Source organism: Bombyx mandarina, chromosome 24 (assembly GCF_030267445.1).
Source record: "Bombyx mandarina strain Sakado chromosome 24, ASM3026744v2".
Classification (NCBI taxonomy): Eukaryota; Metazoa; Arthropoda; class Insecta; order Lepidoptera; family Bombycidae; genus Bombyx; species Bombyx mandarina.
Genome location: NC_143230.1, coordinates 7,607,906 through 7,621,650, shown reverse-complemented (window position 1 = coordinate 7,621,650; position 13,745 = coordinate 7,607,906). Strand labels below are relative to the sequence as shown.

At 48.1% G+C, this 13,745-nt stretch overlaps 4 protein-coding genes across 4 annotated transcripts; all 4 read right to left on the bottom strand.

The window, feature by feature from the left end:
* Positions 1-7,978: 7,978 nt before the first annotated feature.
* Positions 7,979-9,194, bottom strand: LOC149500013 (uncharacterized). The gene has a single exon (XM_089738060.1). It carries the CDS (start codon positions 9,059-9,061, stop codon positions 8,219-8,221), a length of 843 nt encoding a protein of 280 aa, XP_089594186.1. The 5' UTR covers positions 9,062-9,194; the 3' UTR covers positions 7,979-8,218.
* Positions 9,195-10,196: 1,002 nt separating this feature from the next.
* Positions 10,197-10,922, bottom strand: LOC149500012 (histone H4). The gene has a single exon (XM_089738063.1). The coding sequence runs from the start codon at positions 10,820-10,822 to the stop codon at positions 10,511-10,513; it is 312 nt and encodes a 103-aa protein (XP_089594189.1). The 5' UTR covers positions 10,823-10,922; the 3' UTR covers positions 10,197-10,510.
* Positions 10,923-11,121: 199 nt separating this feature from the next.
* On the bottom strand, positions 11,122-11,943 carry LOC149500011 (histone H3). The gene has a single exon (XM_089738061.1). The coding sequence runs from the start codon at positions 11,812-11,814 to the stop codon at positions 11,404-11,406; it is 411 nt and encodes a 136-aa protein (XP_089594187.1). The 5' UTR covers positions 11,815-11,943; the 3' UTR covers positions 11,122-11,403.
* Positions 11,944-12,403: 460 nt separating this feature from the next.
* On the bottom strand, positions 12,404-13,008 carry LOC149500010 (histone H2B-like). The gene has a single exon (XM_089738062.1). The coding sequence runs from the start codon at positions 12,897-12,899 to the stop codon at positions 12,525-12,527; it is 375 nt and encodes a 124-aa protein (XP_089594188.1). The 5' UTR covers positions 12,900-13,008; the 3' UTR covers positions 12,404-12,524.
* Between the last annotated feature and the right edge of the window lie 737 nt (positions 13,009-13,745).

Genomic DNA, 13,745 nt, shown 5'->3' with positions numbered 1-13,745 from the left:
GATATAACACACGAAAGCACTCGAACGCACGCGTGTCTCGCGAACGTCCGTACAGAGCGAAAGCAAAGTTCTAAATGATTTGCTCGCGTCGTGGGGTCGTCGCGTCCCCTTGCGGGGCGCGGAGCGGGCCTCGGGAAACCCCTCTACCCGGACTTGTAGCTCCCGCTATTAAGGCAGGGGTGATGCACTGCGGGATGGACTGTACACAGGCTCGAGGTGAGTGGTGGGACGATTTCTATCTTCATTTCTTTCTTCATCTTCTTTCTTCCTTCCTTCTCTTTCTTCTTTCTTCCTTCTTCTTCTTCTTCTTCTTCCCTTCTTCCGGGGGCGGCTGCTGCTCTCCTCCATAACTTTTTTATTTTATTTTTTTTTTTTTTTTTTTTTTTTTGTTTTTGTTTTTTTTTTTTTTTTTTGGATTTTTGATTTTTTTTTTTTTTTTTTTTTTTTTATAATTTATCTTATCCTAGCTTAACCTAAAGTACACCTAACTTAATCTAACTTACATCTAAGCGACGACAGCGCGCCGTTCCTGCACTCCGTGGAGTGCCGGACAGCGCGCGCCGTCACACCTAAACCTAATCCTAATCTAACTTAACCTATTATGGGGGAGAGAGCAAATCCGCACTCCGCGCTGCAGTCCTCTCCCCTCTCCCCATCGTTATACAATATTGATGGGGGGGACTGCAGCGGGTAAGAACACCCCATCCCAAAAGGGGTGGGGGTGGGGTCAAAGCCCCTCATGGAAATGAGGCTGCACCTACGGGGTGCAGCCGCGGTCCCCATACGGGGGACCCGCCAAACGGGCAAGAGGCGTGGGGCTAGAGGCTGATGAAACTCAGCTCCGAGAGGGCGCTCATAGGTCCTCCCCGGCCTCACAGCCGGCGAGGAGCTTTATCTCCGAACGATCGTCGGGATACCAATAGCTCCCGCGGCAACGCCGTACCATCCGGTGGTCTGGCGTGCAGCGGGGCTATGCTGTGGAGATGCTCATGGGGCCCGTTTTCGGCTCGCTCGTACATATTACGGCGAGCCTAGTCACAAACTCCACGAGCGACTCCACACCTAGGTCTCGGGCAATAACGTCATTTCTGACGTACTGCCCGGCCCCGACGATAATGCGGAGGGAAAGACTCTGCTGGCCTGCAACCTAGATCGCTGGGACGGCGACAACAGGTGATACCAGGCCGCAGCAGCGTATGTGAGGCGGGAACGGACGTATGTCTGTAAATGGCGAGTTTGGTCCTGGTCGGAAGCCCGGACGCAAACACCGGCCGCAACAAGAACATGGCCGCGCGAGCCTGACCGATGACTCGGTTGACGTGCGCGACCATGCTCAAAGAGCGGTCGATGTCGCATCCGAGATACCGGACCGTGGTCCTGAACTCGACATTCACACCTCGGAGGCTGAGTTTCTTTGGGACAACTCTGATACGGACCGGACCGTAGAGTAAGGCCGCGGTCTTTCCCACATTGACCGCGACTCTCCAACGGTCCAGCCACTGGGGCAGTATGTCCAAAAGCCTCTGCATCCTCATGATGGCTGCAGAGGGGAACGGGGAGGACGAGAAGTAGGCCGAGTCGTCAGCGAACAAGGCCAACTTCACGTCCTCCTCCCACGCCCGAAGGTGACCCTCCAGGGTGGGGATGTCATTAGTGTAGAGGGCGTATAGGATAGGTGATAGGACACTACCCTGGGGAACCCCGGCCGTAATGGGACGCACGGAAGACCGTGCGCCCTCGACCGCGACAAAGAAGGTTCTGCCCTCCAGGTACGACCCGAGCAGTCGCACGTGAGCGTGCGGTAGGCCCGCGTCCCGCAGCTTGTGGACCAGCCCCTCGTGCCACACACGGTCGAAGGCCTTCTCGATATCGAGGAGGACCGCGACCGTGTATTGGCCCGAGTTTCGCCGGTCCGCCAAGTGATGCAGGACACGGGTCAGTTGCAGAGTCGTCGAGTGGCCGCTTCTAAAGCCGAATTGCTCCGGCCTGAGGAGAATATACGGCGATATTCTCCTCAGGAGCAGCCGCTCGAACAACTTGCCCACGTGCGAGAGCAAGGTAATCGGTCGGTAACTGGAGGGCTTTCTCCTGTCCTTGCCGGGTTTGGGCAAGACGATGATCTTGCCCAGTTTCCAAGTTCCAGGGAAGTGTCCTACCCGGAGAATGGAATTGAACAATCGTGTCATTGCTGACACGATTGAGGGAGGGAGGTTTTGCAGGGCGAGGGGAGGAATACCGTCCTCGCCGGGGGCTTTGCGCCTCTTCATCAACTTGATGAGGAGGCGCACCTCGCTGGGAGTGACTAAGTCGTCATCTCCCAGCTCGACTCCCGGCGATTCCGGTTTGAGGAATTGGATTACACCCTCTGACACCTCGCGATGGAATGCAGCCATCGAGGGTGCAGAGACATTCGGAGTGAACTGCCGCTCCAGCGAGTTGGCCAGGACTTCGGCACGAGCCAACGGTGTAAAACACCGTCTTCCCCCCTCGTCCTCCAAGGGCAAGTGGGGGAAGGCTTGTTGGTGAGCCGGCGACAGATGCGGTGAAGGGGGCCATCGTACGGTCGTCGGACGCGTCCAACAGTCCCCCCTCCCAGGAATCACCCCGGTAAGTCCGCATCTTAGTCGCCAGCTCCCCCTCAAGTCGGTTGAGCTCGCGCTTAATCCTGGGACACCTAGATGTCGCCCAGAGCCTCCTCAGTGCCCTCTTCCGACGAATTAACGTCTTGAGGTGCACCGGGAGTTCCGCTCTGGGCCCCCCGCTGGGTACCAGAGTCGTCACTTGGTCCAGGGCTCCCCTGATGGTGTCGACGAGACGGGAAGCCGCCGTGTCGACCTCATCAGGGGTAGACGGGTCTTGAAACAAGGATTGGTCGGCCAGCAGTCCCGTAAAGGACTGCCAGTCGACCCTAGGCCTGAGAGGGGATGTCGCGACCCGAGTGAGCCCCAAACCCACCGTGACCAAGATCGGTAGGTGAGGGGTACTCAGGTCGTACAGTGCCTCTATCGCTAGAGGGCACCGTAGCCCCTTGTGAACACACACGTCCAAAACGTCCGGTTGGTACCGGGCCAACGTTGGAACGTGTGTGGGTTCGTTGGGGCCGACCACGCAGTAGTCCCCCCTTTCGGCATCCTCGTACAATCGCCTTCCGGGCGGCGTGATGATTCGGGAGCCCCAAGCGACATGTTTCGCATTGAGGTCCCCGACCACCAAGGCCGGATGGCGATCATGGTTCAAGGCCCGTCTAATATCGTCCTCGACAAAATCAGGACCCGGGGGTCGATACGCGGCATAAATCCGCAATTCGGCCCCCGGTACGTGGACCCTCACCCCGACCGTTCTGGTAGAGGCGAAGGTCAGTAGCTCAAGCTCCTCGTGCACCACGTCCCTCCTGACGAGCGCCGCAGTGCCCCTGAACGGGCGCCCGTTGGAGGTCAGTTCGTCCCGTCGGTACACGAAGTAGTTGGGCATCCTAAAATCTTGTCGAGGTTTAAGCTTGGTCTCTCCCAGGAGGATAACCTGAGGGTCATACTCCTGGGCGAGTCGGATGAGCTCCGACCTCCGGGACCCTATCCCGTCGGGGTTCCAGTAGATGATGCGCAGCTCCTGGCTAGCCATTGAGCTGCGCAATCATCCGGTAGAACCCCGCGAGCAAGGCCCCGAAGGGACTGGCTCCCGAGGCGATCTCTCGGATCACTCCGGAGATCACCTCGGACAGTTTCTCCCACAGGGAGAGGAGCCAGGCAGCGAAGCCGGCAGGCTGCGTGTCCTGTCGGCCGCTGCGCCGCTCCCTCTGCGGGCGGGGTGGTAGTGGGGGCTGAGTCCTGCCCACGTCGACCGAATTTTCTTGGGGCTGAGCGTGGATTGTAATTGGTGTTGGCATTGCTTCTGTGACCTCCATTGGCACAGGAATTGGAGTTGGAGTCATTCTCTCTACTGGGGTGGGTGGGATATTGGCGGCTAGTCTTTGCGCTCGCTTTCTCTCTTTGGCTTTCTCTTTCTTTTTTTTATTTTTTTATTTTTTTTTGAAATAATTCTTGGTGCCGGTTGAGGTCTAACGGCCGGTCTGGCAGCGTTAGCCGGTGCCATCAGTGTGGAGGCTGCTGGATTCGACTCCACTAGGTTGGGCTGCCGTGAGTGTAAGGTGGGAGTTGGGGCGAGAATTGGGCTTGGGACGATTTCCCTTTGCCCTTGCCCTTACTTGATACGACTCTAGCGGCCGGAACTTGAGTCGAAGTTGCTTGAGATGGTGTTGGTACTGCAGGAGCTGGAGGCCTCCGGGCGCGCGGCACCGGTGGTACGGGAGGGGGGACGGTAACACCCAACATCCTCGCCCTCCTGCGGTAGGCCACGCACCGTTTGTCAACGGCTGCGTGGTCCTTTCCGCAGTTGGCGCAGGTGAAGGGCCCCTCCCTCGGCCTCGGGCAGTCCGCCACGATGTGCTCACCCGCACAACGCACACAGCGGACCGCTCGGTGGCAATTGGTGGAGGCGTGGCCGAAGGCCTGGCAGCGGTGACACTGCGCCGGCCCACGGCTTGGCCGCCATCCCTCAACTGACACCCCGGCAGGTACAGCAGTTCTTCAACTGCGTACAAGCGGGCGAGGCCTTCCTTAGAGAGGTGGTCGAGGGTAACGTAAAATACGCACCCCGGCCTCCCTCTCTTAGCCCGTATGCATCGGGCATAGCGAGCCGGAAACCCCAGCTCCTTCAAGGAATTTGTGATTTCTGCCGCGTCGGTGTCGGCAGGTAGTCCGCGAATAGCCACCCTTGTCGGGATGTCCTCCTCCAACGCGTAGCAATACCATTTGATGGCACTGTCCGCTGAGGAGGCCCCGGCAAGGTAGGCCTGGACCACTCTATATTCCTCTGCCGACGCTGGCAGAAATCTGAACCCTGTTCCGTAAGGGCGCACGGAGGGTGCCCTCCCCAAGCGCTCCCTGATGGCCGCCATATGGCGGGACCAATTTGGGAGCACTTCCACCATAATAGGTGGATGACGGCGGGGCTCCTCTTTAGTGCGCGACCTGTTTGGGGCAGTGGAACTCTGGTGGGTGTGTTGTTGGTGTTGTTGGGTGGGTACGGGTCGCGTTGCTGCTACAGTCGCGTATGAGGTGGAGGGGACTGGCGAAGGGTTTGGGATAGGGATTGGTTTGGAGTTGGAGACGGAGGGTTCAAGGTCCATGTACCTAGTCGATTCTAGGTTGCCCACCATGCAGCCTGTGGTGGGGGCACCTCTTGGCCTATCCGTTGGAATGGGAGAGATGGTAGGAGAAGGAGACCGAGGAGGCGTACGCAGCTGCTTGGCTGGTGGGCTCTCCACTGTCCCTAAGCACTTCCTCGGCTTGGGAATTGGTTTGGAGGGGGGAGAGGACTCCACCCTCGAAGAGGAGGTACGCGAGGGGTTGGATGACTTGTGTTCTGTGTCGGTGTCTACCTCTATTTCGGACGTTTCATAAGAGGAAGACGTCGCCTCGCTATCGTCGTCCTCGTCGTCCTCGACTAAGGATTTGGACGAAGGTCCAATACGGGGTCGCTTATCTACACCCTCTGCAGAACTTCGGTCGGACCCAGACCTGGCCTTCTTTCGCGGCCGAGAGGCCCCAGAGTTATCGGCCGGTAAGGGAAAGAAACTTTCCCCCGGACCGATCCTTGGTGACCCCCGGGCCGCGCCCGAAGGACCGGGCCGGTCGTCCGTTCCGGTGCCTTGTTCCGGGCGAGCAGGTAGGGAGCAATAGGCGGGTGAACCCACTATTGCCTCATGTCCCTTTCGGGACGGACCGGGTGTGCTGATGGTGGGGGAGGTGACCCCCCAGACATGATATTGCTGTCTTATTATTTTTTTGTGGTCATCAGGTCCCACTCGGCCCCAATGCGAGAAGAGGAAAGAAAAATGAATAATAGGACGGGGATGATGCAGTGTTGACTACGGCAACTACGGTTGAAGACCACTGAATACAACGACTAAATAAAGCAAAGAAAAATAAAATCAAAATAAAAATAAAAAATTAATTGATGTATTTATGTTTAATAATTTAGAATAAATGTAATAATCTAATTATTTAATTTAATTTAATTAAACCGATAACCCAGCCATCCCCTGGCCCGCCACCATCAATGACCTATGAGTGGTTATCTCACTTCTAAAACTTTATTAACTAAGCTAGATAAATGGAATAATAAGAAAATAAACTAACTAAACTGAATAAGTAACTAAACTAATATATACAGACAACTAAGAGGTGTGACACCTTTCAGCAAGAAGCATTAATATTGATAGTGACATCAATATCAATGCTCCCAGACCGGCCGGCGGCGACCGGAACGGGTGCCCTGAACTTTGGGGGTCTAAAACAAAAGTTTCAGATCCGCAAATGAACCTGGCCCCCGCACCAGCTACCCCCAACCGCCCAGCGGACAGGATTCGGTCACCTAACCGCTTTGTATTAATAAAAACAAGAAATCGAGTATGATACAAGTTTAAAAATACCTAAGGAAACAAAATAAATTAAAGAAAAAAAAAAAAAAAAAAAAATAAAAATATTGGTGCGGAACCACTAAGTCCAGTCAGGACAGCCGTTGGGACCAAAGGGAAAGAAGGATTAAGTTACTGAACTACAATCTAATAAACAATTTGTAACTAAAGCTATGGACAAATACAACTATTACTAGGCTATTATAACTAAAAAGTAATGGGATGGAGGCTTACAAATATGGGTGCCGTCTGTCGGCACTGCAAATAATGTTAGATAAACTATGGGCAATTTTAATTGAAAAATAGAAATCAGAAAAAATTAATGATATTGGGGGTAGTTATGAAAAAAGTTTGTCTGCACTATGTAAAAATTTTGGCATAAGGAACAACGTTTCCTATTAGTTGGTGGACTGTTACTCTAATCTAAACAATTTCTTATGTGGGGATCTATGTACTTGCACTACTTTAACAACTTATTCAATAATCTATTATAGTGTATTTACAAGTAATCCACGACTACACGTTGGTCCCGACTAGGTCCCGACACCACAATTCCCTTGCGGGGCTAATAATTAGCAAATCGGGTTTGGCTTCAGCCCCGCCTAACCCCGAGGGGCAGGAAAGGACTGGGAATAAACACAGGAGGCCAGACTCTGATGGCGCTAACGTCCGCCAATTTTATTATTAAATAAAATGGTGACGCAGCTATACAGGCTGGACGACACCTACCCGTATTAGACTAATATCTAGGAATAAAAAGTGTCAATCCACTTACCTGTTCCCGGGTCCTGTGTACTGTTGTCCGGAACGTCTCCGCGCCGTAACAACTACACTAGATTTGAACACTCTCACGGTTTGGGTTCGACAAATTGTACAGCACAACCAATTTGGATCCACTGCGCACTGGTGTCCCGGGCATTTGCTCGCGCCGCATTTTTTGGGTATTTATATAAATTTTCTTCGTTCGGCTGATGGTTGTACGTTTACGTGGCATCGAAAGGTTTGAACGAATGAATCATTAAGAGAGAGTAAAGAGTAGAGTCGAGTCGGGAGTCGGGCAGTCGGGCGGGGTCCGGCGGCCGGTAATCGGTGTAATTAATAGCAAACAAATAAGAAAGAAACAAGAAGACAAGCATCATAATATTAATAATAATAATAATAATAATAATAATAATCATCATAGTAGCAGTATGAAACGAAACGAATAGAAAATAGAATAGAATAGTATGAAGAACGAATAATTTGTATGAATAGAAAGCACGTGTGTAATTGTGTGTGTGTGCGTTAAAGCAGTACTAAAAATAATGAATAATGAAACAAATTAACGAAAAAAATAATAATAATATATAGGTACTATTATGTATAATCGAATAGAATTATCCTTTACGTAGTATATGATATATATCTATTTATTTATTTATTTATTTATTTATTTATTTATTTATTTATTTATTTATTTATTTATTTATTTATTAGGTGTAATATAGTAATTGATTGAAATAATTGTTAGCCCTGAAAAGGGCTGTTGTATATCGATGCGTGCCGTGTGTAATCTTCGCGTCTTCATCGTCGTCGTCGTCGTCGTCGTCGAACGTCGATCGAGTTAGACACAAACATACATTATTTATTATAAGATGATGATGATGATTAGGTGACTGGCACACACACACATGGTTGGTTCGTTTTAATATATTTGTACGTATTTTTAAATCATTGTGTGCTGCTGCTGTTGTACCCAATGAATCACTTCTTCGAAGCGGCGGACGCTTTTTTGGCCGAAGGTTTCGTTTTAGGCGTCGAGGCGGTGGCCTTTTTCGGTTTAGGCGCTTTCGGTTTCTTTGTTGGTGGTTTAGCTGTTTTCTTAGCTTTCGGCGCGCTCTTGGCGGCCGCAGCTTTAGCGCTCGCTCCAGACTTCCTAGCAGCGGCGGCGGGCTTCTTTTTCGCGGCGGCGGCGGCTCTTTTCTCCTTTACCGAAACTGCGGCGGTTGCGGCAACCGAAGATTTACCTTTCGACGGCGATGAAGCTGACGCTGCAGCCGCTTTCTTTCCGGCCCTGCCGGCAGCCGCCCCCGAAGAAGTCGAAGCGGCACCACCGGCGCCGGCCCCTCCCTTTTTGTTGCTGCTGCCGCCTTTAGACGCTGCCGAAGCGGAAGCGGACGAAGCGTTGCCCTTTGCTGCCCTTACGGAACTGCCACCGGACGCACCACCAGATCCGGAACCGGGTTTCTTCGAAGCGGAGGTCTTCGATTCCAGTTTAAAAGATCCGGAAGCTCCCTTGCCTTTAGTCTGTATTAGAGTACCGGATTCGACGGCGTTCTTCAGATACTTTCTTATGAACGGTGCTAATTTTTCAGCATCCACCTTGTACTGGGCCGCTATGTATTTCTTGATTGCTTGTAAAGACGAGCCGCTGCGCTCCTTGAGTTCGGCAATAGCGCTGTTCACCATTTCCGACGTCTTCGGATGGCTCGGTTTAGCTTTAGGTTTCTTAGCGCCCGCGGAAGCACCACCACTCGCGGATGTTTTTGGTTTTTTGACGGGTGTAGCCGGAGCTGGAGTTTCAGTCGCAACAGCGGTATCTGCCATCGTTGATGATTATATTATTATTATTATTATTATTATTGTTGTTGTACACGCACACACAAAACACAAGAGATTCCAATATTATTATTAAGCACAGGCAGAATAATGAATCGGAAAACAATGAAAATGTTTACACCTTACAGATGTCGCCACGATCGGTTTGTTTTGAACCCGCGCCGATCTGTTACCGTAACGAGAACGCTAAAAACGCGATACGTTTTCGTGTACCAATTCTTGAAACTTTTCACTAACACATCTCACGTCTTTTGTATTTTTTTCGATATTATTAAAGACACGTAATTATTCTATCGAATTTAGATTAAACTACACGAATCCTTGAATCTACTGATGTACGATTCTTTATGATCCGATCGTATTATAAAATAATATTAAACTTTTAACAACGCTATCTCGTCGATTGCACAGGTAGTGTTAACTTTATTATGATATTTTACATATAAAACGAATAATAATTATATATTTAATGAATAATATATAACCCTCTTCGTATACTTTTAAGGTTGAACTTATTTTTTTATGAAATATAAAAGTTTTCATAGGTTAAAATGATGATCAATCGAGAGGTACGTAAAACAGATTCAAACTTTCAAGTTTCGGAACGCGCGAGCGGAATGTTCTATTCTGGTTGCTTGTAAAGTTTTTTTTTTTTTTTTTCTTTTTCTTTTAACATTTTTTTTTTAAATATATATATTAAGTACCTATGTACAATGAGATTTCACGCTATCAATATAAATCAACAATTATAATGATAATAATAAAAATGTTGTACATACCTATACTGTCTTAAATACGCTTTTACGTGGTGCTAAAAGGACTAGAAATAAACGAAAATTTTTGCACGCGACGACTGCACTATACTAAAGTTTTAATAAAACTAGTTATATATCTTACTAATAATATAAAATAATAAATAATGATTTGTACTATTAGGTCGGGCACGTACCTGTATTAATTGCATCCATGTGAGTTTTCTTCTGTTTGAAACTAATATAGTCAAGTAAAAGAATAAATAAAGTAAAAAGAATATATATATATATTTATTTATTTATTTTAATAATAAAATTAAACTTAATGAATAGGGAAAAAAAAAGGCAAGTTTTCTCATAATAGATAAAAATGCGGCCCTGAAAAGGGCCTTTGTTTGTTTGTTTGTTTGTATTCGAGAACGAAAAAAATTAATAATAATTAAACGAACCAACGTCACTTGCGATTGATTTACAACATCAACGACAGCAAAAAGTTCTTGAAACATGTTTCTAGATGGTCCACGTCGTGTGTTGCTTGCTTGCTTGCTTGCTTGCTTGCTTGCTTGCTTGCTGTCACCGCTGTTGTCAGTTGTCAGTCATTGCTCGGTTGTCCGTGTAATTAAAAAAGAAATTGAATCGTTCTCGAGACAAAAAATAAAAAAAATCGTCGATGGATGAAACTTCTTTAACCGCCGAAACCGTACAGGGTGCGACCTTGGCGTTTCAGAGCGTACACAACATCCATAGCGGTGACGGTCTTCCTCTTGGCGTGTTCGGTGTATGTGACAGCGTCGCGGATCACGTTTTCGAGGAACACTTTGAGAACGCCGCGGGTCTCTTCGTATATAAGACCGGAGATACGTTTCACTCCACCTCTGCGAGCCAAACGACGGATAGCCGGTTTCGTGATGCCCTGGATGTTATCACGCAACACCTTCCTGTGACGTTTAGCGCCCCCCTTTCCAAGACCTTTGCCTCCTTTACCGCGACCGGTCATCTTGACGAACTTCTCGGTTTGTGTTTTGTATTAGTAGTAGCAGCAGACTTTAACGCGTTGCGCGACGAACGACGAATGAGCCTCCGAAAATTACGTTCGGACCTATATTTATACGCTGCGCCTGTGCGCGCAACCACGGACGATTCTTTGAACGTTGTAAAGCGACGCGGGGAGGGGGGGGGGGTAATATTCACAACGACGTTGTCTTCTTAGTTTATCGAATCGAACGTTTGAATACAATTTACTATATCACAATTATATCTGAAATAGTTATATATATTATTTATTTATATATTTACGTTCAACGTATATTTAATTTAATACGACTACGGGATACGGTATATGTTATCGTAATACATAATATAATATATTATACAATGAAACGGGTAAGTTAAAAATAATAATAATAATAAATAACAGTAGGCAGTGTGTATTCTGTTATATGAATGAATTGCGGCCCTGAAAAGGGCCTTTTTTGTTTCTTCATAATAAAATCAGCATCGCGAGACGGCGTAGTAAATTAAATAATAACACACATCAATCAATCAATCAATCAATTAATTTGGTCATCAACAAATAATTTACGCACGTTCACCTCTGATTCTGCGGGCGAGCTGTATGTCTTTTGGCATTATTGTCACACGTTTCGCGTGAATAGCGCAAAGGTTCGTGTCCTCGAAGAGACCGACCAGATACGCCTCGCTGGCTTCCTGCAGGGCCATCACCGCCGAACTCTGAAAACGGAGATCGGTCTTGAAATCTTGAGCTATCTCACGGACGAGACGCTGGAAAGGCAGTTTGCGAATCAAGAGTTCCGTGCTCTTCTGGTAACGACGAATCTCACGAAGGGCGACCGTCCCGGGCCTGTAACGATGAGGCTTCTTGACACCTCCTGTTGCCGGTGCGCTCTTACGAGCGGCCTTGGTCGCCAATTGCTTGCGAGGAGCTTTACCTCCGGTCGACTTACGAGCAGTCTGTTTGGTACGCGCCATTTCGAGACGACGAGTTCACGACGTAAACGTACGAGTAATAGATAGGTAGGTAAGTAAGTAAACGATAATACGTCCGCGTCCGCGCGCTACGAACGAACGAGATACACTAAAAATGTCGGCGTCACTACCCACTCGTATTTATACTTTTTTGAAGTCACGAATCGAACGGGCTCGTTTTGCTCTATTGTATGGAGATGCGTGCTCGCACGCATCTCCATACAATAGAGCGAGACGGATATATTCAAAATTTAATGTGTTTTAATTGTTATTATTAAATATATAATATCTATTTCTTATACATAGGTACATATATTGTTTATTTATTTATTTATTTATTAATTAATAATAATTTAATGATTTTACTTTTTATACATCACACATTACATTCACTTTTGGTTATTAGAATACTACTGCTACAACTAATATTATGATTTAATAATATATAAAAATCGGTGTGTGATGCATGATAGGTATATTGGTATTTGAGGTATATTAAAAATAATAACAACAATATGTAATTTATTTAATTCTTATAAATAGATCGTATATTAATAATAATAATAATAATAATAATCATTTTACTGATAGATTTTGCGGCCCTGAAAAGGGCCTTTTGTCGATGTAAATGCAACCGAAACACGCATACGAACAGCGTACGGTCGTGCATCAGTTTTGTGAGTTTGAAATAATTACCGAAGTCATGAAGAAAGTTACTTGGAGCTCGTGTATTTCGTGACGGCTTTGGTTCCTTCACTGACCGCGTGCTTGGCGAGTTCACCCGGTAACAACAATCTCACTGAAGTCTGAACCTCCCTCGAGGTTATCGTCGAACGCTTGTTGTAATGGGCGAGACGAGAAGCTTCTGCAGCGATACGTTCGAAGATGTCGTTCACGAACGAATTCATGATCGACATGGCTTTACTCGAAATACCGGTGTCGGGATGGACCTGCTTCAGCACTTTGTAAATGTAAATGGCGTAACTTTCCTTCCTCTTGTGCTTCTTCTTTTTCTTATCGGTCTTCGAAATATTTTTCTGGGCTTTACCAGATTTCTTGGCGGCCTTTCCACTTGTCTTAGGCGGCATGATGATTCGATATTAGTATTTAGATTGCTCTTTAGAAATCCCCACGGAACGCAAACGTAACGGACGTTCGGCACGGTTAACGTGAAGCGGTAGAATAAAAAATTTGCTTTTTTTTTTTTTTTTTTTTTTTTTCCTACCTAAGCTGAGAGCCTTGAGAGGCTATGTCAGCGTAACCCTAACTTTAGTAGGTGAGCTCACGGGGCTCAAACCTGACGATGTTGCTAACACGAACCCTAGCAAGAGTCGTGCTTCGCAGAATCTACCACCGGATCGGAAACGCGACCCACTGAGAAGATCCGGCGAGAAACTCAGTGGGCTGTGTCTGAGAGTTAATTTACTCGTCGAGCCCTTCGTCGCAAGCGACGGGTTCGACGAGAACGGTGACCGGTGCTTGAAGTACCTAGAAGCACCGTTAGTGGATCGGGCGGATCCGAGATGACGTGTTTTGGGCGACGTCGACTGCTTTCCATTCTGTCCGCAGGATCGGGAATGTAGTTACCGGCGGCCACGATGAGAGGGTTCTCGTGTCGTGCCGCTTTATCGAAGTGGCGCATGGACGCCGACTGCAGATACTTACTGATGGACTCTAAGTCCAGGTCGTCATGGAGGTCGACGTTCCTGACGAACCACGGGGCTCCGACGGCTATCCTGCAAAAACGGGATTGAATAATTTGGAATGATTTCAAGTGTATGCGGGCCGCGTGAGCGAACACTACACTTGCATAGGTCATGACGGGGCGTATGCAAGTTTTGTAGAGTGTCACCTTATTTCTAAGGGACATTTTACTTCGCCTACATATCATCGGGTAGAGACGTCCTAGAATGAAGGCGGCACGATCGCGTACC

Coding starts and splice junctions, on each gene's coding strand:
- LOC149500013 (XM_089738060.1), bottom strand. CDS start 9,061: ATGGCAGATACCGCTGTTGCGACTGAAACTCCAGCTCCGGCTACACCC.
- LOC149500010 (XM_089738062.1), bottom strand. CDS start 12,899: ATGCCGCCTAAGACAAGTGGAAAGGCCGCCAAGAAATCTGGTAAAGCC.
- LOC149500011 (XM_089738061.1), bottom strand. CDS start 11,814: ATGGCGCGTACCAAACAGACTGCTCGTAAGTCGACCGGAGGTAAAGCT.
- LOC149500012 (XM_089738063.1), bottom strand. CDS start 10,822: ATGACCGGTCGCGGTAAAGGAGGCAAAGGTCTTGGAAAGGGGGGCGCT.